The sequence below is a fragment of the Danio aesculapii genome, chromosome 4, assembly GCF_903798145.1.
Source record: "Danio aesculapii chromosome 4, fDanAes4.1, whole genome shotgun sequence".
Lineage (NCBI taxonomy): Eukaryota > Metazoa > Chordata > Actinopteri > Cypriniformes > Danionidae > Danio > Danio aesculapii.
In genome coordinates this window covers 46,703,962-46,729,380 of record NC_079438.1, presented here as the reverse complement: position 1 = coordinate 46,729,380, position 25,419 = coordinate 46,703,962, and the positions used below count along the sequence as shown (strand labels likewise).

General features: G+C 36.5%; 1 protein-coding gene across 4 annotated transcripts in view; it reads left to right on the top strand.

The window, feature by feature from the left end:
* The window catches only part of lmo3 (LIM domain only 3), a 63,848-nt gene that overhangs the window by 28,130 nt on the left and 10,299 nt on the right, over positions 1 to 25,419 (top strand). For all 4 annotated transcript variants that reach the window (XM_056455850.1, XM_056455853.1, XM_056455852.1 and 1 more), the window contains exon 3: positions 14,163 to 14,288. In XM_056455850.1, the coding sequence (XP_056311825.1) occupies positions 14,163 to 14,288 (126 nt within the window). The remainder of the gene's footprint in view (positions 1 to 14,162; positions 14,289 to 25,419) is intronic.

Sequence of the window (25,419 nt, the reverse complement as noted above, 5' to 3'; positions counted from 1 at the left end):
AATCACCATCGATCGAATTTGAAGTAGAGGTGCAAATACTTAATCCTCTATTTTTCTTCCGCGCTAAATTGTCCTGATGGGAAGGTCAGGGATTCAGATGAGAGGTCAGGGGCAGGACGGTATTGTTTTCTCTCTCTTTTCAATCCTTGATGGAATAGGAGCTCTTGAAAAGAAAGAAAAAAATAGAAGAGCACGCAACAAACACTCCTTTTTTTGACAGCCCTTTTAACTTCATAAAGAGAGAAGGGCATCTCTCTTTCTTTTGAAAAGGCACCATCTTTCAAGTAGATTATGAATTTGAGTATTGAAAAGTTGTTTTCTGAAAATGACATTCGCTCCTAGGTGATGTATGCGTCGAAGCATTTCATGTAGCCATAACTATCATTCACCAAAGGCCACATACGCCGCAATGCATCTTTCCAGCATTTTCTATGAAGTTAGACCTTTAGAATGATCCATTTAATGTGCCGACACCTACACAATGCCCTAACGCGACAGCTCAACACATTTACTCGCCGTTGCCATAAACAACTGTAGGACGTCCTTTCTGGATCCCTTTTCTCTAGCAACAAAGTAGGAGAAAAAGGTTGGCCGCCCTTGGTTTTAAAGTGCTAGATACAATAGACACCACACTGTTTGGTCATCAACATACACACGTTTCTGGAATTGACAGATGTTGAACATCTGGGAAGGTAATGATATACCATAATAATAATAATAATAATAATAATAATAATAATAATAATAATAATGTGTGGAAAATATTTCAGTTTTAATAAGATAGAAAACACTTAAATATATTTGAGACATTAGATCACAAAACCAGTCATAAGTGTCTGTAAGTGTTTTGAAATTGAGATTTATACCAGGGCTTACCAAACTTTTTAGCTTGCGACCCATAAATAACATTTCCAGTGACTCGCAGTGGTGGAAAGAGTAATGAAAAATCATACTCAAGTAAGAGTACCATTACTTGCCTAAAAATGTAGTGCAAGTGCAGCAGAATTATCTGTTGTACATATTACTCAAAGTATGAGTAAAAAGTAGACCTTTCAAAAATACTCAAGAGTAGTGAGGATTACGCTGTACAAAGCTGCTGCATGTAATTTGTGGATGTGTGTAAACGTAACATTCTGTACTGCATTTACTTCTTGCCCAGCAGCATTGCCCAGTCATAAGACGTTAATATTAGGTTAGATTTAGGTTGTGATGTCAGGTGACCAAAATTCAATGTCTAGCCAGAGTCTAAGGAGAACATTATTTCGATGTCCAATAACTATGCCAAATGACGTTGATATTTGGTTGATATTAGGTTGTGTTGGAAAGTAACCAAAATCCAACGTTGAGCCAGCATCTTAAACTAACGACATTGTCGTCAAATACTGACATTTATTCATGAGGTATGGCAGCCAAAATCCAACGTCTGATAGACGTCGTATAGTGGTAACGTCCAGACAACGTCAAGCTGTAACATCATTAGACATTGATATTTGGTTGATTTTAGGCTGGACGTTGGACATTGACATTGGCCTGACGTTGAGTTCATCAACAACATTTTTCATCACCAAACAAAATCCAACGTCCCCATGACATTGGGGTACAATGTAAATCTGGCGTCATGTTGACGTCCTGTGCCTGCTGGGTGTTTAAGGCCATTTTGGTCTTCATACAGTAAACATCCGTCATTTTCTCATCAGTGACATCCATCTAAATACTCTCTTGGTCAATGCATGTAAAGATTTTGGACGTCTTCTTGGACACTTTTAATGCTTCCAAACAGTTTGCTGCACTTATAAATCGCTCATGTCTTGAGGTAGTTCATCATGATGCGATTTACCTTCTGTGTGCGATTTGATTGGACAGGAATCACAGGACTGATTTTTCTAATTTTCATAGACAAGAACAAATAAAGTAGTGACTGCAGGTTGAAGGAAAGTAGTGGAGTAAAAGTACAGATACAGCACTAAAAATGTACTCAAGGGAAAGTAAAAGTACATATTTATAAAACTACTATTTCAATTCCTGAGAAAAACTACTCGATTACAGTAATTTGAGTATTTGTAATTTGTAACTTTACACCACTGCTGACAACGGTGCACACACAGCAATAGAAACTGTATAAACAAGCTTATTGACAACACAAAAAAGTGCAACATTCAGTCAGTGTTAACAGCACAAGACTATTCTTGGTTTAATTTTGGAGACCTCCACTTGGAGCCACTATGTTCAGTCGTGGCCTTTGTTTTTAATGTATGGTAATTTGGTATCACTTTATTTTGATGGTCCATTTGATGAATTTAAGTTACACTGCATCTACATGCCAATTAATTCTCAATAGATTATAAGTAGACTGTTAGGTTGGGGTTAGGGTTAGTGCAAGTTGACATGTACTTGCAAAGTTTCTTATAGTCAGTTAAATGTCTGTTGAAAGAGCAGTATCAACAGATATTAAGCAGACAGTGAAAATATCCAAATAAAGTGTTACCGGCAATTCTAATAGTTTAATAACATTTATGATATTTTTGGAAATCACCAAGCAACCCACCATTATTGTCTTGCAACCCCAACTTTGGGAACCACGGATTTATACAAGCTGCATTAATACACTTTTCTATTTATGTATTGTTATTTAGGAGGTGACAATATTTGAAAATGTTGAATCTGAAAGTAAAATAAATCTAAATATTAAAATAGGGAACATTGGCTTTTAAAGTTGTGCAAATTAAGTTCTTAGCAACACGGATAACTAATCAAAGGTTTAGTTTTATACAGTATTACAAAAATATTACAATAAATATTATTTTAGTTTTAAAATAAGATACAAAATATCTTAATGAAACTTGATCTTTACTTAATATATATATATATATATATATATATATATATATATATATATTTTTTTTTTTTTTTTTATCATTTTGATTCATACTATGTTTTTTGGCTACACCCACTATGAGACCAAATTATTAAATAACTTGTCAATTGCAAATTTTACTAATGTTTACACTATTTTTTCAACTAAAAATGAAAATGCTTGTGGTATTTGGCATTAATTAACCTTCCAACAGCCTTTTAGCTTTTTAGGGGCCTTAAAATAAGGCAAACTTTTAAAAACGGCTTTCAAAGTGCAACTTTTGGAAAATTTCGACTGTGGCTGAATCTGAAAACGGCTGCATACAAAGGCAGGAATGCAACAAAGCCTGTCCAAAATCAATGATCATGCCACATGCTGTACTGAGACACCTTCATCTTGATTTTTGAAGGCAGCATAGATGTAGCCTTGATATGCCTATATCATCCCACAATCCTGGGCATTCGATTCAGTAGCAGATGAGATAAAGAAATGAAGATGGTGTTTGCCTTTGGTTGATTCTTCGCTCTAGTTACTTACCAAAGCTCTCTCCATTGTTCTGTAGAGATCTTCAAACTATTATGCTGCCTTAGAAGACTGTCTGAAATCATGCCTTTTGTGCATAAGTGAACTCATTGCAGGCAACAAGTCAGCATTTGTGAAAACAAGCTCTGGACCAGCCGCCATTTTGTTTGCATTGGAGATGGTAAAGCTCACAACGCCGGCATTTCCATTCAGGCTAAACGCTTTGAGATCATTGGCCTGGACACATTATGTTTTTGGATGGTCCCCTCCAGTTGAGATTAGCTTAATTAGCTGTGAAGAGCAATGACTCGTGGGACTGCGCATGTTTGGTGCAGATAATTGCAGGGCTAGCGTGGCACACCCCGGTGCCCAGCTTGCAACTGCAGGTGGGTTGGCACAGAGAAGTGCCTATCAAAGTGCACATCTGGGCCCTGCGGGGGGTGGAAAACTTTCATTACACCCCTCTTCAAAATACCCCTCCGAATCACTGCATATCCCTGCCAGATTTCCTTCCTGAGAAGCCCTCCAAAGCTTTTGGATGGTGTTTGTGTGTGGCGGGGGCATAATTATTTAGCATTTCACTGTGATTTTCACTTGAAAGAGCCTTTGCACCTTTCATCTCTGTTGTTTATTGAATACACAGATGTGTGGAAAAATTTGACCACCATTTTGTTAACCATTAAAGTTGGTGTTTTATATCTTGATATTGAGTATCTACGTTATTATCTCATAATAGCGGTTTCTCGAGTCACTTCTTCAAGTTGTTCTCTTCTCAGAAGACAGTTTTCAGTAATTACCCTGTTGAGGGAGATAGAGGCAGTAACATTCCATGTCAGAAAACAATTACCCTTTGCTTTCTGGAAGAATTTCTCTGCGCACGATCTAAAGCCTTGGATGTAAAAGCCATCTCTACAGCAGTTTTTACTGAAGGGAGAGAGAGGACGAGACAGAGTGAATGGCCTAATGAGTGAAGGATGTTCATGTGATGCTCATGAGTTTTAAACACGCACATGGTCTTTGTGGGTAATTATCGCGGGTCTCTGCCTCAGCCTAAGCGAGCTGACAGGTCAGCGGAGAGCTGTTCTCTCTGCCCTGCAGTGGAAAGCTGAGAGGCCCATAATTCATCATTAGGATATCAGAGTCCAGGTGCAGATTAGAACTGATTGAGCCAGCAGCCAGGCAAAGTCAGGGCACTCAAGGAGGAAAATCTTATCCCACAGACAATTCCCAGGTCACGCCCGCAGTAATTGAAATAATTTTTCCCAGAGAGTTGTTTAATCTTCCAAAATCACATGTGTATGTGCTAGATTGGAGAGAGTACACGTGTGATAGCATCTGCCAGCTCCATCCAACTGGTCCATCTTTCTCCTGCTGCTTTTGTTTCTACGATGGATAACTTTTCGACACAAATAAATCAATCAAAACCGATATCATTACTTAGAGGAATTAATTTTTTTGTTGTGAAATCTGTACTCTCAGAAATAAAGGTACAGGAGCTGTCACTGGGGCTGTACCTTTTCAAAAGATACATATTTGTACCCAAAAAGTCCACAGTGGAAAAGGTACTACCCAGTGCTTAATTTGTGAATTTCGAGGTCCCAAAACAGATCGGGGTAACAGATCCGGCATGGTACCCGAGGATGGAGGGCGGTTGAGGAGGGGGATCGGTAAAATGAGGTGCCGGATCAGATTCCAGAGGTGCTGGATCCAGAACTGGCGTGTTCCGGCACAAATTATCCCTGGTACTACCCCAGTGACAGCTCCTGTACCCTTATTTTTGAGAGTGCAGATTTCACAACAAAAAAAAAATCATTCCTTTAAATAATGATAACGGTTTTGATTGTTTGATTGATTTATTTACTTGTTTCAAACCTGTTTGACTTTCATTCATCTGTTGAGCACAAAAGAACAGTTTTTTACAGTTTGATCATAATGCACATACATTTCTATGCTTATAAATAATAAAATCACTTTTAACTCGGGATCCAAAACACTTACGGTCGATATTTTTATGCGCGGATCGATTGCCTCTACAACATCAGTAACACAAGCATCAATATTTCAAGATTAACCCGACTATTTCTCCAACTTACGCCACCCCAAACACTCGCGCTGAAAGTTAGCGCCGACGCTAAGAGCACACACAAACCTGCGCGCTAGCAGCGAGAGAGCCTGCTGCTCGAGACGCAACAAATCATTTGTCTGTTATTAACCCTGAGCCTGTAATTATGCAGATTGCCATAGATTTTCCCTGGGTGCCGAGAAGTGAGATCCAGGGGTTGCTCTCAGCGTGGCAGGCGGACGCGAGAACGGCCGCGCATTACTGAACTTGCCACATTCATCACTGTGACTGATGGCACAGGCGGCCGGTCCCCGGGTCCCGGTGGTTAATGTAGTGGGTAATTAACTGTCATTTGCCTGGTAATAGGCCGATGATCAATGGTTTGTGAGGAAACAAATTCTAATTCGGCAGCTGATGAATGCACGCTGAGGCCAGAGCGATTGAAGTCGCGGGGGTGGCGGCGGGAGAGAGGAGCAAGATGGAGAGAGGGAGCCACTGTCAGAATTTCAAATGCTTTTGGAGGTGGCACGGTGTTATCGTTCTTTCTCTTTTGCCTGGATTAAGGGAAAAAAAAGGTACAGAAAGGAGAGAGAAATGCTTAATTTGTTGCCCTTGATGTTCAGAAAATACCCAGACAAATGAAGCCAAAAGAATACAGGCCTGACATTTCAGATAAACGTGTGTTTTTGCTTTGCTCGAAATCACATTTTCTTTTTAAAGGCGGCAGAAATACCCCCCACCTTGACTCTCGGAAATTGGTCCCAGAAAAAAAGCCAATTTTAAAAATAATATCTTTTTAGTTTGTATGGAATTACATTTCAGTTTAAAGCCACCTTACTACTACTTCTGAGATCCACATGCAACTGTCGACATGTTTTAGCCATTTGTTTAAGGGGACCTGAAAATGCAAGCTAATGCTAATTTGCAAAATATGACCAGAAAGTGATTAGTTTTTATAAATGATGCAGCAAGTCCAGAGACTGTTGTGTACACCATGATTTTATATAAAATTCACTTTAATGTGTGCTATGACTAAAAAGTTGTCATAAACTAATATTTTCTCAATTGAAATGCGTAGCGGCTTGGATCTGGAAACAGTATTTCATACGTCACCAATACGTCACGACTTAAAAAACGGATACGAGTGAGTACAAGAAAAGATTCAACAATAAAAAGCATCAGGACCATGTGTGTGTTGGCATATAGTGTTTACAAAATAGCACTGCCACCTACTGGTCTGGCATGCACAACAATGCAGTCTTTAGTCATCATCAATATGTTGTCACGCCCTTCATTAAATACAAACTACATTTGCAATTTATCTATGAATATTCAATTTCAGGAACTGAAGTAGGTGTGCTCAAAATATTGGCTGCTATTTGTGTATTATGGCTGGTTTATACTTCTTCGTTGAGTGATCGACGTGAGCTGGCGCCTGTCTTGCGTGTAGTCAGGCATTTATATTTATTCGTGCTGTTTGTGTTGCTCTGCAATAACACTTCCACTACGCTAGCTTGCAGTAGGTTATGTTCTTCTGTGTCGAGCTTCTTCGCGGGTGTTTTGTTGTTTCTGAACACAACAAGCTCTGCACAAGACGTTTGGCCATAGGAGAAATGGTCGTGCCCAACTGAGCCTTGTTTCTCTCAAGGTTTTTATCCTTCACTTTCACCAATTGGTGAAGTTTTTCCCTCACTGCTGTCGCCACTGGCTTGCATGATTCATGACTTGTAGAGCTGGGCATCGATGGATTTGCTCTTCAGTGTTTGGACTCTCAGCAGTGAATATTAAACCACACTGACCTGAACAAAACTGAACAACACTGAGCTGAACTTAAACTCTGAAAACTGAACTGACACTTTCAATTCACTATAATCTTCGATGTGAAGCTGCTTTCACACAATCCACATTGTAAAAGTGCTAATAAAGATTAATTGAATGGACTTGAACAAGAAGCTCAAACGCGATCATTCAGTGATGGGAACTGGCGGACGTGCAGCCACTTTAAGGTAACAAGGTTAAACACAAAACAAAAGTTTTCATCTAGAGCTCCTTCACACGACTAGACGCTTGTAAACAATCGCTCCATCGGGCTCTCAGCTCTCAGCACCACCCACGTTCGTCACCACTACCAAGCCGGACCAATCACAGAGCTTGAGGTATGCGTAGTTACATTTTTTGAGAGGTGTGCATCAGCATCGGTGAGGGCTATGCAGCAGCACACCGGACCATACGTCTGCACTCGACACAGAAATATAAATCAGCCTTAAGCCAATACAAATTTTTGCTTACTTCAACTTTTGACTGTAGGTTTTACAGAGTAAAGACACTATTTTGGCAGCGTGGAGGTTTTTCCAATGTATGAAAGAGGACAATAGAATTGCAATTTCTTCATAATTTTTGGAAAAGAAAGATCTAGATGGTTGCTGTGTTGGTTTCTACAGTAGTTTAAATTTCAGTTGTCCTCTGTATTGTTTGCCATTTGTTTTGTAGTTAGGGAAACAAATCATATCTACAATTGTATTTATCTTCCTATACATTGGTTACTGTATTCCAAATACAGTATGAAGGTCTATCATTACCTGATAAATTCCCATATAAACCATTTCAACGTGGCGATGTCATTGGCCCATGAACATTTCCTGCTTGTCGTCAAACTCTTTCATAACTATAACAAGAGGCAATTCAATCAGGACTTAAAACCATGACTGATGATGATTAAAACAGCTATCATAATATTATTTATTAATATGTGGACATTTTGGGATTCTCGGAAGCTATAGGATATTATAATGTAAACAGGAAATACATTAGGACCATTGTTATTGTTTACGTCCTTCAAAATGGTCTACGGGTGCATCCCTATTGGAAAGTCATACTCAGTTGAGTATAAATGGTGCATAACCACGAGAACTACAAAGAATCCATTCTTCTAAATTAGTTAATAAACACAATCTTCTCCATGGAGTATATGAGGGGACCCAAAATGGCTCAGTTTGGACCATAACAGTTAGTCTCATTTCTTTGTATTATCTGAATCACTTGCATATTAGAGTCTCAGAGGGTCTTCTTTGATGGGGAGTAAATTACAAGGATTTGGTGTAGCTGGATGAGGATATTGAGGTGACATCGCTCATGCATTTTCCATTGGGGCGCTGTCTAATGATTACAGTGAAGCTGCACGCTTGAGCCTCGCTTCTGCGACCACTAGGATAAAGCCTTGTGGAATAATTTAATTGGTGTCTGTTTTCCTCTCATCAAATAGGTGCCATTCAACTGTGAAAAGCCGCTGTGCACCTCCAACACCTTTTGTGTCCAATCAGGTGGTACTGATTGTTCATTCTCTTTTAACTTACGAATGCGAGCCGCCATAAATTTTAATTTCACACAGCCTGCTAAAATATACATGCTATTTTGTCAGCCTTCATGTCGAAAAGGAGTTTGATTTCCGCCATGATGATCTACAAATATTGCACAGCCACTGACCACTGACTAACACTGGAGTCCAGCGCATTTTCCTTTCGCCCTACAGAATATAAATGCAAAGGCCGCTGCACATTTGTCTCAGGCCTTTCTCTCGCAGACTGCATTTAGAGAGCATGCACCTTCGAATTCATTACAAGCCAAGCACGCTTAATTTGCTGCCTCCCTTGAGAGCCATTAGCGTCTGTGGCATCAAACTGGCAGACCGGTGAAAGACAAGTGGCAGGTAGAGCTTCATTTGTCTTCCAGCTCCTCCCCTTTTCCTGCTGGGCTAAGAAACAGAGCTCTCTGTGAGGCTCCTAGACTGAGGGATGGTGGGTGCTGGTTGTCTTTTTTTACTTATTCCAGCAGTACTTGGTAAATATAAGTATAAAGTATTTAATTTATGCAATTTTTTTCAAAGGTTTAGGCTTTTTTAGACAAAAGGTTTGAAGCCCCCTGAATTACTTGCTCCGTTTATTTTTTTCACAATTTCTGTTTAATGGAGAGAAGATTTTTTTCAACACATTTCTAAACATAATAGTTTTAATAACTAATTTCTAATAACTGATTTTATCTGTGCCATGATGGCAGTATATAATATTTGACTAGATATTTTTCAAGACACTTCTACACAGCTTAAAGTGACATTTAAAGGCTTAATTAGGTTAACTAGGCGGGTTAGGGTAATTAGTTATTGTATAACATTGTTATTGTGGTTTGTGCTGTAGACTATCGAAAAAAAATTAAAAACTGCTTTTATTCTAGTCAAAATAAAACAAATAAGACTTTCTCTAGAAGAAAAAATGTTATCAGACATACTGTGAAAATTTCCTTGCTCTGATAAATATCGTTTGGAAAATATTTTTAAAAGAAAAAGAAATGGGGGGCTTATAATTTCAACTGCATATATATATATATATATATATATATATATATATATATATATATATATATATATATATATATATATATATATATATATATATATATATATATATTGGCATCATGTGATGTCTAATGTGAAACATCGTTATGGACAATGGCATCATCGTCGAAGGCGGCGGTGAATTAATTATTTATGAATTCATAAATTAATTATTTGTAGCCTACCATTCCATCTACCTGAGCTGTTTTGTTTTACCCATAACCAAATCATAAATAAATAAAGATAAGTTACACACAAATTACCACCTGTCAATCACCATTCTGGCATAAATAGGCAGAGGGATCTGTGTCAGTATAATGGCGTCGATAAACTTGGTTGGTAAAAAGGTGCACATCCAACAAGAACCAACCAACAGTATCTGAAATTTTTGCTAAAATTACCAAGTACAAGCGTGAAATCGAAAGACTGAAGCGGTGTACTGACGCTCTGACACGTTACCTGATAGATTCAAAATACTGAAGAGTTGTTAAACAGAGACAAGATTAATTAAATAACAAGTTTAATAACTAGAATGAGACGCAATCCAGCGGTACATCCTTGATAAACTGTCTGACGTGCAGTGCTCTCTGGGGTTTTGTGCTCAAAGCACCCGCTGACTGCCTGGAGCTCAGACATCCACATATGCCGCAGCACATGCCTGTTGATGAAACGCCAGTGTGGACATGGATCGTTTTTGTTCTAAAATGCCATTTTAAAACTAAGATGTATTATTGTAAACGTGGCTGCGATGGGAGCGGAGGATCGCAATGCCGGCTCAGCATCGTGATGTCTATCAGCCATCGGTTATGGACGATGGCATCGTATCGACCCAACCCTAATATATAATATTTTCAGCAGGAAAAAGTTCACCCAAAAATTAAAAACAAATCTGTCCTTACATACTCCTATTTGAGTTTCTTTCTTCTGAAAAATGCTGGTTGTTCTGACATATTGACTTACATTAGGATTTTGTTTCGTTCTATGGAAGTCAATGGATCCCAGCAACCAACATTATTCAAAATATCTTCCATTTTGTTCAACAGAAGAAACACGAAATGGTTTAAAACACTCAGGGGCAAGTAAATGATGAGGTGATTTTCATTTTTGTGTGAACTTACCCTTTAAAGAAACAATACAGATACATTTTCCTCTTCAAAAGAATCCCTTAAACAGAGAATTGATGGCATTTGAATTATTAAAAAAGGATCATATGAGCATATAAGAATAATTTCAGAAGCATCATGTCTAATGACTTCTAAAAATCCAAAAATATTTTCGAAAAAAAAGGCTTTTTTTAATTCAAGATAAATTTGCATGAACAAAAATAAGTAGTCAAAATGTTTGGCTGAATAATAAATTATTACTTTTAGAAATATTAAACATTAAAAACATTCAAATAAATATTTGCTGCACAAGTTGCAAATAGAGCTGAACTTGCATCAGACATTATTATTAGTACTTCAAGAGTTCATTTATTTGAAACTTCCAAAACCACTTTTTTTTCTTCCCATCACTCAAAACAGTAGTATGTCGTGAGTTAAAATATGCGTAAATCTGTTGGCTATGAAACAAGGAAGATCAGCAGTCAAAACGAAGCTGCGAAAACCAATCCCCAAAAGAACATCAATGTGCATCAAGATACTCAAAGCTACTTTTTGATGGATCACAAAATACAGTAGATGCTTTAATAAAAACACAGCTATTGATTTCTCAGCCTAGCGCATGTATTACACTGGTGAGAGCAGCCGCCTTCACTCCATGCCTTCTGTATTTGCAAGGCACACAGAGCTCTGTCCTCAAATGCTCAAAGCAAAAAGGCATGACTGTCCTATTCCAGGAAAGGTATTGGTTACTTTAAATTTGTACGAGATGAGACGTTTTGAGCTCACAGCTCGCTAGAGTGGCAAACCCAATACTGCTTTGATTCAACCTGATGACAAAAAGACCTTCAAGCATCACTTTTTCATATGGATATCATCTATCATTCATCAGCTGAAATCCAGCACATCTTTTCTCTCCAGAACATGCATTAAATACATGCAGCATAATCAATTTCTTATATAAGCCGGCTATCAAACGGTAAATCTATCATCCTTTTCATATACCTTCAGATATAATTGCAAGGAAAAAATATGCCTCATCATTCCAGGCCTTCTGGCTATGCGCTTTTTTCTGAAAATAGTCGACACGATAACATGAACGCGTCTATATTTAGACGGCTCAAAGAAACAGGCATAATTCATTTAATTAAATCGGCACCAATCCACAGGACAAACTCTTGTTTCCTCTTACCTAGAAAAATCCTTCATCGTTTCAAGGTGTGCTGACAGTAGCCCTTAATTTTGGAGGTATTCATGAGAGTACAATCTATCTGCTCGGCTTTTTTTATTTGCCTGTGGGAAACATAGTTTCTGAAGGTTAATAAACAACCCTGCATATCCCAGGCCCCGAGATCATTTATCAGATTGCGATCTCTTACAGAGCCGGAGAGTGGCATGCAGTTTTATCATTTTAACAACGACGGCTAAAAGTGCCCGAAGAAGTCCGCCTAATAGGTTATTTTGTTATATGATTTCGTTATCAGATATTTCTTCTCCCCCTTCCCCCCTTTACTTGGTCTAGGTCGCGGTGGAGTAACAGCCATGAATCCCTAATGAATCCTCTTCGTAATGTCCCGCGAGCAGCCTGGAAATAATGGGCTCGTCCCTGTGCAGCGGCTCTGTGGCGTTAACCTTACCCAGCTCGGACATCTCTGTGATGGGCACATCGCACTCCTCTTTTATGGCTTTTCCACATCAAACAGTGCTTTTTACACTGCAATACCATAAAAAAGCGATTATAGAAAGTTTCAGAATTGGTCTTGGTAATGAGGAAGTTCATAAAAAGTCAATTCACAAGCTTTTGATTCAGTTTGAGTCACTTTGTTTAATTAGGTATATGTAAGCTATAATGTCAGCCCGCATTCCTGCAAAGTCAATTTTAAATGAATTCAAATGAAATGAGTTTCTCATATAATGCTTTAATTAAACAGGTGACCTTGTGGTGGCAAAATATGAAATGAAAAAACGTCTATCAAAAAAGTTGCGGATATAATAAACACGAGCACGCTTCTCTGTGGAAATCAACTGAAGTCAAGTTGAACAGGTTGTCTAAACCAATGCAATTAATCTATGAAAAGAGACTCGGAATCCTGCAGTTTGGATTGCTTAAGGTCGATTTAAAGAGTTGTGTGTATGTGAATAGTTGCTGTATGTGAATAGAGTCTTCACTTGCTGCTCTGTATGCCTTTCATTCACTAGAAAGAAAGGGTCAAAAGAATAATTTGTTTGTGAATCAGACTACACTGGTTACTTTGTATGTTTTTGATTCACTAAAATCAAGTGGTTCATAAGAGTTAACTAGGAATTGTACTGCACTGATTGGTTTTAAATATTGAATTTGCTAAAAAGAAATGTTTGGTCGGTAACACTTATTTTTGATGGTCCATTTGAGTATTAGTAGAATGTCTGCTTAATATCTGTTGATACTGCTCCTTCAACAAGCATTTAACTGACTATAAAAAACTTTGAAAATGCATGTCAACTTACACTAATTCTAACCCCAACCTAACAGTCTACTTGTAATCTAATGAGAATTAGCTGGCATGTAGATGCAATGTAACTTAAATTCAACAAACGGACCCGTTTGCTTTTCATGTTTGATTCATGTATGTTTTATTCACTTGGAACTAACCGTTTACAGTCATTTGTTTGTAAATCAGATTGCACTGGTTGCTTTACATGCTTGTGATTCACTAAAATAACCAGTTTATAGGAGTTATTCGAGCATCAAACAACATTTTTAATTTACTAAAATCAAGTGGTTCATAAGAGTCAACTATGAACTGTACTGCACTGGTTAAATTTGCTAAAAAGAAATGGTTGGAAAAAGAAATGATTGAGCAATTTGTTTGCGAATCAGACTACATTAGTTGTTATATATATATATATATATATATATATATATATATATATATATATATATATATATATATATATATATATATATATATATATATATATATATATATATATATATATATATATATATAATCTTTGATTCACTTGGAACCAGCTGTTTATAGTCATTTGTCTGTGAATCAGATTACACTGGTTGATTTGGATGTTTGTGATTCACTAAAAAGAACCAGTTCATATGAATAATTTGAGCATCAATCTACATTGGTTGTTGTGCACATTTTTGATTCATAAAAAAAAAAAAGAATTGTTCTTAAACATCCACAACCCAAATTCTGATATTGTCTTTGATATAGCTTTACATCTTTTTCAATCTGTCAGGTTGTTCGGTGTGACGGGAAACTGTGCGGCTTGCAGTAAACTCATCCCAGCGTTTGAGATGGTCATGAGAGCCAAGGAGAACGTCTATCATCTGGACTGCTTCGCCTGCCAGCTGTGCAACCAGAGGTCAGTTGATTCACATGCAGTCTTCTCAAACATATCGCAATACTCTCTGTATGTATGCATCTGCGTGCAAAAGTGTTCACCCCCCTAAAAACACTTAAACATTGTCTTGAATCTAAAGAATCATTACGTTTACTACAAGGACAGTCCCTCTTAACCCCTTTGTCATGTCTGGCTCAAGGGCACAATGGCGATAGGGAATCCCAGCAACTCTCCAGTTCATGAATCAAACCTTCTAATGGTTTGAAAAATGACCTTCGGATTAAAACCCCACTGAAAGACCGGGCAGATGTGTTCTTATCCAAATTACATCAGTGTGTTCACTACAGGTACAGTCCCTCTGGAGCAAGAAGTACATTGCTCAAGGGCAAAACAGTGATATAGGGGAAAACTCTCCAGCATATGAATCACCCTTCAGGAGAACGAACCAACAACCTTTGGATTATATCAAAGTACTGAACACCACCACCATCTTTCGCAATATCTATTGATTGTAATCAATAGCCGCTGAACCACAAGCCCATTTATGTAACAGCCGTTGTACCACATAGAAATTTTCTATATACTTTTATGTCTTAAGTGGCTCATAGTAGATCTCACCTTCGAGCATCATGCCTTGCTCAAGGGCACAGTGATGATCAGGAACAAAATAACCATCAAAATGCCCCTTCTGGGCATTCAGTAAATGACTTTAGACTGTTTGGAGAGTTTCACCACTACCCTTCATCTGCAGCTGCTCATGTTAGACTTGAAAAGGAAGACATAGCAATGCTGTAAAGAAAAAATAAAAGCCTTTTATTTGCATACAAACAAAATGATCCCCGTTCATGCAGATACACACAAAAAGACTTCAAATTTATGCATGCCAGGTCAGTATGTTACAATATAAAGATCGCTTGGTTGATCTTTAAACTCCTCCTAAATCAGCTATAGTTTTCTCTCTGTCCAGTGACTGTGCGTGTTCCATTTGCAAGCGATAGAGGGTTTAGCTCGACTTGAGGCGAAAGTTCATTGGTTGCTCCCACTTGTGGACTGTCCAATGGCATTTTTTAACTCAATTTATTTTCATCTCAAGAAAAGCATGTGGCAAAAGAAAAAGAAAAGCAAGTGACAAATAGAGACTTCATATTTGCCAAACGCCCTTTAAAAAAGCTATTTAAATTGTGCATTTAAATGCATTTAAAATGATCTCTAAACATCTGTGGTGTGGGAGTACTTTGGATAGAGGAAAGCTAATGTAATTTGTAAGACCTGTCAGTCACATATAGACCATTTCAGTGTGGTGATGCCATTGGCCCATGGAAATTTCCTGCGTGTTATCAAACTATTTCATAACTTTAACAATAGACAACTCAATCATAACTTAATGTTAAAACAGCTATTATAGTGTTATTTATCAATATGTGGCTCTCTTTGTATTCTTGGAAGCTATAGAAATTAAAAATGTAAAACAGGAAATACGTTGGGACCATTGTTATTGTTTACATCTCTCAAAATGGTCTATTGCGTCTAAAAGTATGTGGAAAGTGCGAGGAGCGTCGCTTCCTTCAGCATTCCTTCATGCACTTTATTCCAACCATAAACTGTTTTCTCAGAGGATCACAAACTAACAAAACGTTGCTTTTATTTAACCGCAAGCGGTTGCTTCAAGATTTAATTTTTTTTTTTGCCATATGTCTGTTTTAGAGACATGTTACAGGCCTTTGATAAAGATCTCATTGTTTTCCTTTGGAAATATGTTTCCGGTTCACCCTGTATAACGTCTGTGTGTGGCAAAATCGTGATTAAAATCGAAATTGCAATATTATTCAAGAATATCATGGAAGGTTTCTTTTTCCCATATTGCACAGCACTTATATGGATTGTTATACATTTTTTAAAAATGATTTTTGCCTCTTATCTTAGATATTTGTTTGTTGATATGTAATTAAAACGCTATGAGAGAAACAAATCATGCTTTTTTTCTACCCATTTATTGTCATGTCATATCATGTCAATGTCATTACAATCAAAATCATGTTAAAGGGATAGTTTGCTCAAAAATGAACATTCTGTCATTTACTCACTCCATTTTCCAAACTTTTTTTGAGTTTCTTTTCTCCATTAAACACAAAGGAACATATTTTGAATAACACTGAGAAACTGGTGGCCACAGACTATGCACTTTTTTTATTTTTGGACCAACTTAAGGATAAGTAAATATTCAACTATCATATCTATAGTAAGATTTTCAGTATCCCACACCTACTGATGGTCATTCTAAGGTGTTTAGTCATGTCAGGTAAACACACAGCTAGCGTAGTTCCAACAGATCTTGAGCACATTACAGCTCCATATCACTACGCTGAATGATTCAAGTTACTTCACAGCTACAACAGTCAAAAATCACATCAAAACATAACAGAAGGCTTTGGAGGAGATGTGAAAGAAACTAGTCCTACATACAGGAGCAGTTTGAGGACAAAAATCTGACAAATAAAGTCTCAAATATTCTGTTTAAAACGTTGATCATCTTAAATCATCTCTTCCTGTCAAAATTAATTACTCGTTGTTGTGTTTTACTTAAAAAAAAAAAAAAACCTGTAACACTTAAATATTCTGTGGCCTGCAGTTTTCTGGCTGAATGGTGTTGTTTGTCCTCATTCACTCTAAAACGAGAGCCCATTTGTCTTGGTAGGTGTCTGAATGCTGAAGAAAGCTCATGCGTGGTCTGTTCATTAGAAACCTGCTCCATACAAACACACGGGTGCCACAGAGCAGTACACACCGGAGAGGCAGATTGCAGGATCCGGTTACGCTCAATTAACACCAGGTTATTGTCTTGCCACTTCACTTGACTGCACGAACCACACTCACCTAATCTAAGAAGTCAGCTAATCTTCATCAGCCGAGCCACAGACAGGTCAGCACGCTCGCCCCGCCATTACAGCCCATTTAGGGCCAGGCAAATCTTTCTTTTTACATTAGGCCGGCCGATCAACTGTTTAATAAAATCGGCGTCAGTCTGCTTCACACGCTCTGACGAGGTCTCTATGCATCTTTCATTCGCCCGTCACAATTTCACAAGATTTATAGCACAGATCCCAGTGCTAATTACCCACATTTCAGTCCAGAGCTTGGATTGTCTGTCAGTTTGTTCATGTTTTAGGGATGTTTTTGGTAGAGGCACTGATGTACAATGGAGTCCTTAACAACTAATGCAAGTTCAGGATTTCTAAAAGGCATTCCATGCTTAAAAATATATTGTCTAACACTCAAAATATTAAATAAGACTCATTTAAAATGTATTCTGTTTAAAATTTGGGGTCAGTAATATTAGAAACCATTTATTTTATTGAGCAAGGAATCAGTAAATTGATCATAAGGGACATTGAAGGCATTGTTTATGTTATAAAAAATTTACCATTCAAATAAATGGTGTTTGGTGACTTTATTTTAAGGTACAATTCACACTATTTTAACAAGCCATTAACTACTGTTAGACATGTAGCTCAATAAACTACTAATTCGTACTTATTAATAGTTATCAAGGTAGTAGTTGGGTTAAGGCACATGTGTTAACCCCTGGAGTTTGGAGATCTAAAAAATATCTGTTAATTAACAGTTCCAGTATTTTGGGTTTTCCATTTTTTTACAGTGGTGAATTTCATTATGGGACCTTGGTCTTTGTTCTATCGACATTCGATGTTGAAGATTCAACTCTACAGTTTACCAAAATAATTTTTATTGACATTTTAGTGGTTTGAAGTAATATAATGTAAGAGAAATAATATATAGAGAAATAAGTCTGTAAAATAACAGAAAATGCACTGACAGTTTATTACAAGGTTTTTGTACCGTAATATACAACACCAACCCTGACGATATTTCACTTTAAACTATTAAATATGTTAATAAAAGTCACATAAATAAACGAGGAATAAAGAAAACTGTTAATTTACAGATATTTTTTTACAGAAATTATTACAGGTGTAGAATACGATAATGCAGAATATGTACTTTATAAGTGTTAATAAAAACAAAACTGAAGCAGAACAATCATTTTCAACACTGATATTTGTTACAAAATGTTTAGTATTATTTAATTGAGTGACTGAGATTTTGAGAATTTAATGAAGTTATGAGATTTGATAAGCTTTTAAAAGTCTTTTCATCAATTAAGTATTTGTACAACCCACAGAAAGACATTAGGAATAATTTCAAAATATGGAGGTTTCTACTATATTTAAACGTTTCTTATTGACACTAATTTAAAAAACAATAAATATGTCAAAATATGGAGGTTTCTACTTTATTTAAATGTTTTTTATTGACGCTGATTCATAAAACAACAAATACATCAAAATATGGAGGTTTCTACTAGACTTAAACGCTTTTTACTGACATTAATTGATGCTTAATTACCAAAAGCACGGAGTTATAAAACAATACGTCAAAATATGGAGGTTTGCGTCATATTTAAAAAAAATTTTATTGAATAAAGGCTCAAACTAAATTCACAAAGAGCTGCGCAGAATCTCCTGCGGTCTGAGCAAAGCAGCGCATCTGAAGTCTGATATGCAAATCCCTCCCATTTGACCAAGAGAAAATTCATTTGTCAACAAGCTGACGAGACATTATCTCCTCAGACACCCGCCACCCGACACGTCTCAGACACTTTGTTGTTCTGTCAGTGCCTTTCGAGAAAGCCTTGGCAAATTTTGATGGACTCCTCCAAAAGAGAAAAGGACAGCAGGGCTTTTCATGACGCGTCCGTCATTGTGACAGCTCAGCGCATTACCCGAGTACAGGCTCAGTCCAGTGATGCTCTCTGATAAACATCAACACAAACAACACAAATGTCTCAAGAGCCTCTGATGGAAGGAGATCTTTTAGAGAAAAAAAAATCTCTTTGTTTTGACAAGAACATTAGGCCTTGTTTCATTTTCCCATTGGTTCTGTTCTGTGAACTTAGCGCCTGAATGAAGACATGGAATAGATTAATGGGGAAATTGAATTTACTAAAATGAAAAGCCTTGATAAGGCTATGAAATTATAGGGATAGTTCACCAAAACTAATTATTTACTCATTATTTACACACCCCTAATTTTTTGCAAACCTTTGTGGGTTTATTTATTCTTGTAAAATCAAAAGAAGATATTTTGAAGAATGCTGAAAACGTGTATCCATTGAATTGTTTGTGGCAAGTGAAGGGCGAGTAAATGACAGAATGTCAGTTTTGGGTGAACAATCCCATCTCCTTAATTAATATTTACAGCGAGAAGCAATGATGAGTCATCCCGCACTACAAGAAGAAAGCCCCACCTTCTTTCTTTAAATTAGGGCTATATTTGAATTTATCTATGCAAATACTGTGAGAGACACTTAATGAGACTGACTAAAACTAAATTTGTTACCTTATGTGTCACTGTCATTAAACAATTATATTTAAAAAATGATCAATATAAATAGTATTTCAATATTTTTTAATAAATTGTAGCCTCGAGAAAGCTATGAATTTAGCTAATATTTACAGTCAGAAGCAATGATGAGTCATCCTGCACTAGAGGCAAGCCCCACCCACTTTTATTTTTTTTGCGAATTTAATTAGTCAGTAATGTGAGAAACATTTAAAGGGACAGTTCACCCTGAAAATTTCATCATCATTTACTCACCCGTCAACTATTTTGTAAAATGTTGGAAACCTTTAACCATTGACTTCCATAGTATTTGTTTTTCTTAGATAAAAGAAATAGAACAGAACAAAAGAAACTGATAAAGGTTAATTCATTGTCATTAAACAAATATATTAAAATATATATATATATATAGCATTTAAATAGTTTTAAATAGTCTATTGAACCTGGTTTATTAGTCCACTGCATCAAATTAGGGAGATGTCATTTATAGCTAGTATTTATAGCCTTTATTATTATTATTTAGCCATTTATCTTTTTCCATTTTTGTAATTTTAGTTTTTCTTTTTTTTTTTTAAGATTTATTTTTGGCCTTCTTGGACAGGACAGTAATGAGACAGGAAGAGAAGTTGGAGAGAGAGAGAGAGGCGGGTAGGGTTGGGAAATGTCCTCGAGCCAGGATTCGAACTCGGGGTGCCGTGATGTGCTACTGCACCATATGTTGTTGTGCTAACCACCATGCTATTGTTTCTACTAATTTTAGTTTTTCACACTTTGTTTTTTTACATTCTGATTTGCTGAGCTCGATTTAATTTTTCTCATTTGTTTTGTTCTATTCACCATCTTTACAACTACAAATTCTAGTTCAGGAATCTGCTGAAATCAAAAGATTTTATGGCTTCTAGTTCATGTGCATTAGCATTCTGACAGCCTGCATTAGGGCTGCACAATATATCATTTCAGCATCGATATCACAATGGGATCATTTGCAATAGTCACATGGCAGGATGTGCAAAGTAGAGTCTATATTTTAGTTTTTGACGCTTGTGTCTGTAGGAGGACTTTAAAAGCATTCAGATACAAGACATTTAACCCGTTTTTAACTTTAATAATGATCATTTTATTGAATTACTTGTACAACAAAGACTATACAGTATTATTTTACACTTGATTGTTCAATTACTGTAGCTGAATACTGTTAGACTCCTTGGAAAACAATACAAGTGAGTGTTTGTTTTATGTGTGTGCTTTTCTTCATTGTATTAATCTATTTTTGCAGTTTGTTTATTAGATTTGTGCAGATGCACTGCCCTAAAGAATCATCCCAATAAATCTAAAATCATCAGTTCTTTCCCAATAAAAATATCAAGTCATTAGGTGAAATTGTATTCATATTTCAGAACAATAGCCTGCATGCTAAAATAAACCTTAACCAAACCGTGAAAAATACTGATGACTTTTATCCAATCAAATGCTTTCTAGAAAATGACCCGCCCCTATTTACTTGCTTCCATTCCACTCATTATAGTTTTCCACTTTCATCATTTTTTTTTTCTGTCTACTTTCATATACATCCAGCCAGCTCTCTTCCCTTCTCATTTCCCCTCCTCAAACAATATTAAAGAGGCCGTGGCCTTTAAAAGAGCCATCTAATCCATCTTACCAAATGCTCTCCTTGTCGCCACTGACATGGGACAGGCATTCTAATGCTGAGAGCAGGCTAACAGGTCCACAGAGGTCACGCTGTGTAATTATGCTCCTTCGCGAGGGTCAAAAATGTCCCGACATTAGCGTTTGATGCTTAAATTATGACAATCAAGCTTTTAATACAGCTGGGCCACCCCTGCTTTCCCCCCCACACACATCAGCAAGGCCATCATCTCCTACACAGTCTATTCATTAGCCAGGCCACACAACAGCACCATTAAATACTGAGCGTGATTAGCTTCATTTCCACAAAGCGACTGCTGAACTGTGTCTGTCTGGCTCACGTATAGTACATCTGAATACCAGAGACTTCCCACAATAAATATTTCATCAATCTTAAGTGAGTTATTCTTCGATTTTGAAGCATGTGACTGCTAGTCTTTTAATGCCGTCAAAAATGATTATGGCATCATAAAATGACATCTGAAACCCTTTTAAATGCCTATTTTACCACATCCAATCAGCTCGATGTAAGAAAAAACAAACTATGCCCAATGTTTTCTCATTTAATATTCTGTTTTTCTAGGAATTGTGTTAAAAAAAAAACAGACTTTTAAAACCTATTTTACCTCTTTTTCAAGATTTAAGATAAGTCTTTTGTGTCTCCAGAATGTGTCTGTTAAGTTTCAGCTCAAAACACCCCTCAGATTATTTATTCTACCTTTCAGAATTTTGGCTTTTCTGCTATGAACAACCATGTAGCTGTTGCCTGTGCCTTTAATGCTGGTTCTCCCCACCCTCCCTTCCCACGTGCCTGTCAGAGTGTGCCTCAATCCCCAATCCCTCAATTCGTTATGTTACAAAATAAACCTGATTTAACGTCCACAAACCAGGATTAAAGCATCTTCTTTTATAATTGTACTGACACGCGACTGTAATTTATTACAAACATGCACTGTTTTAAACTTGTAAAACTTATTCTTGATGATCACAGAGAGGCGAACAGATCTTTTAATCCCAGTTGCTTTGCGCACATCCTGTCTTGTTGATTACACACACTACTACGGAGACATGTTAGTACGCAGCTGTCAATAAATTCGGTGTGCGAGGAAACCGCACTCCTACGTCACATTGGACTTCAGGAATGTTTTTTGAAAAAAGAGACTTATTGTGTTTCTATCACCCCAATATGACTGTGGACACACTATACCTGTACACTGTTCTGTCCAAACAGCTTATAGAAGATTTCATCATAGCTCTTTAAAGTAATGACAGTTTTAAAAGTAAATATGGTATCGAGTAAATATGGCTCGAAAATGCTAAAAGCCTCAAACTGTCATAAATTGGAGAGTAAATCATTGATTTAAAAAAAAATAATATTTTTTGGACTATGTACTAACTAACCAAAGTGATTCGGTGAAAGCTGTGCTTAGGTGTGTTTATTATTTAATTGTGAAATGGCCATTTTTCATGTAACTTTAAGATTATTAAAATTACATTCAAAATATATTACATTTGCTGTCTGATCTCAAGAGGCAACTTAAATATTTTACATTTTGTCAGTTTAGTAACTAATTTAGTCGAGAGATTTAGTCATACAAAAATGAGCTGAGGCACCAAACCCCACCCTTAAACCCAACCACCATTGTTGGATGAGCAAATCGTACTAAAATGTACAAACTAGATTGTAAATCAAAAAGTTACGAATTGGCCTGACATATCGTTGATTACGCTAGGAAAGCTTCATGTTGACTAATATATGTTTGTATTTATATTTATTTTAGGTTGCAAAACGGTTTTTCAAGCATCAAGAAAGGGTTTTTTGTAACTATTTTCCTTTATATTTCCCTTTTTACCATGACAAATAAAATTAATAAGTCATAAGTGAATTAATAGTTTATATATAAAAAGAGAATTAGGTTTGTGTATAATATAAATATTAGTTTTATTCAATAGATGTCAGTACAGTACACTACTACTCCATGTCATCCATAAACTATCCCATCGTCCCACACAGCCGTATTTAATCTGCTGTGAATATTCATGTTATTGGCTGTGAATGTGCTCATCCAGCTTGAGGTTGTTTGCTGAGCTCTGTGAGCGTGAGTGTGGTGTGTTTGTGTGGTTTGGAGACTCCGGCCGGCCGTTAGCCACAGATCAGCCCTGAAGGGACAGTTAATCGATGAGCCTGTCGTCCACTCAGGCCTCATCAGCCCAGCTCATGAGTCCCAGTACCCGGTGATGAGACCAGGCCATGCCGCTCACCGGCCCCTTGGGACAGCCAGAGCAGGGCGGCAGGGCAGGAGGGTCACCGGCACGGGTCACTGTCCTTGTCGGACAGTCTGAGCCAAATTAGGCTGCGGTAACTTTAAACTACAGCATAGATGACAGTAGCGTCCCCTTGGAGACATTTGCAAACCTTAGTTCTAGCTGTCAGTCAATGCATTGCTGTAAGGCTGCCTTTGAATGTTTTTAAGGTTAAATCAATTTAACCAAGTTTTTTTTTTTATGGACTTAAATTACATTAAAGTAACTTAAAATGGCTCGTTTGATTAAAATAATTTAAAACATGAATAATGTGGATTAAAATAATATGAAATGTGGATTTAAAAAAGCTTATATGACTTAAATAAGTTGAAGCTTGGTTAACATTTTGCAATTAAACTGACTTAAAGCAGCTCTTATGACTTAAGTTGAAATGTAGTCAACTTGTAGCCTAGCTAAACTGATTTAGGAGGGCTCGTATGACTTTAAATTTAATTGTGGTTAACTTATTGCAATTAAACTGACTTAAAAGAGCTTGTGTGACTTAAGTTGCAATGTAGTCAACTTGTAGACTAATTAAATTGATTTAAGATGGCTCATATAAGTTGAAATGTGGTTAACTTATTGTAATCAAACTGATTTAAGATAGCTTTTATGACTTAAGTTGAAACGTGGTTAACTAATTGTAATTAAACTGATTTAAAATAGCTTGTATTACTTAAGTTCAAACTTGGTTAACTTATCTTAATTACACTGACTTAAAACAGCTCATTTGATTTAAATAAATTGAAATGTGTTTTACTTATTGTAATTAAACTGATTTATGATAGCTTGCATGATTTATGTTGCAACTTGGTTAACTTATTGTAATTAAACAGTTTTAAGCTCGTATGACTTAAGTTGAAATGTAGTTAATTTATTGCAATTAAACTGACTTAAAACAGCTCGTATGACTTAAGTTGAAATGTAGTCAACTTGTAGCCTAACCTAACTTAAATAAGTTGAAACGTGGTTAACTTAATTTAATTAAACTAACTTAAAACAGCTTGTATGACTTAAGTTTAAACTTTTTTATCTTATTGTAATTAAACTGACTTAAAACAGCTCATATGACTTAAGTTGAAACGTGGTTAACTTAATGTAATTAAACTAACTTAAAGCAGCTCATATGACTTAAGTTGAAACTTATTTATCTTATTGTAATTAAACGGACTTAAAACAGCTCATATGACTTAAGTTGAAACGTGGTTAACTTAATGTAATTAAACTAACTTAAAGCAGCTCATATGACTTAAGTTGAAACTTATTTATCTTATTGTAATTAAACGGACTTAAAACAGCTCATATGACTTAAATAAGTTGCAACGTGGTTAACTTAATGTAATTAAACTAACTTAAAGCAGCTCATATGACTTAAGTTGAAACTTATTTATCTTATTGTAATTAAACGGACTTATAACAGCTTATATGACTTAAATAAGTTGAAATGTGTTTAATTTATTGTAATTATTTGTGTGTATATAACCCCCAGCTATATTTAATATAATGAAATCTGAAATGTTGAATTTGAGAAGTGGGTTCTGTTTAAATATCCCAATGAAATGAAAATTCATCATCTGAAACAATGATCTTTTTTCATAAATCTCAAGAAACATTTGTATTAAATCTATATTCGCTCAACTGAATCAAGAATCGGGTCAAGTGTGAATCCGAACAGAACCGTGACCTCTGAATGGTTCCTGTCCTACACTGCTGCAGATGGGCTCAGTTCAATGTCTTTTTCTAATGTCGAGTTTCTTTCTCTCAGTCTATAGACCTCCCTGCG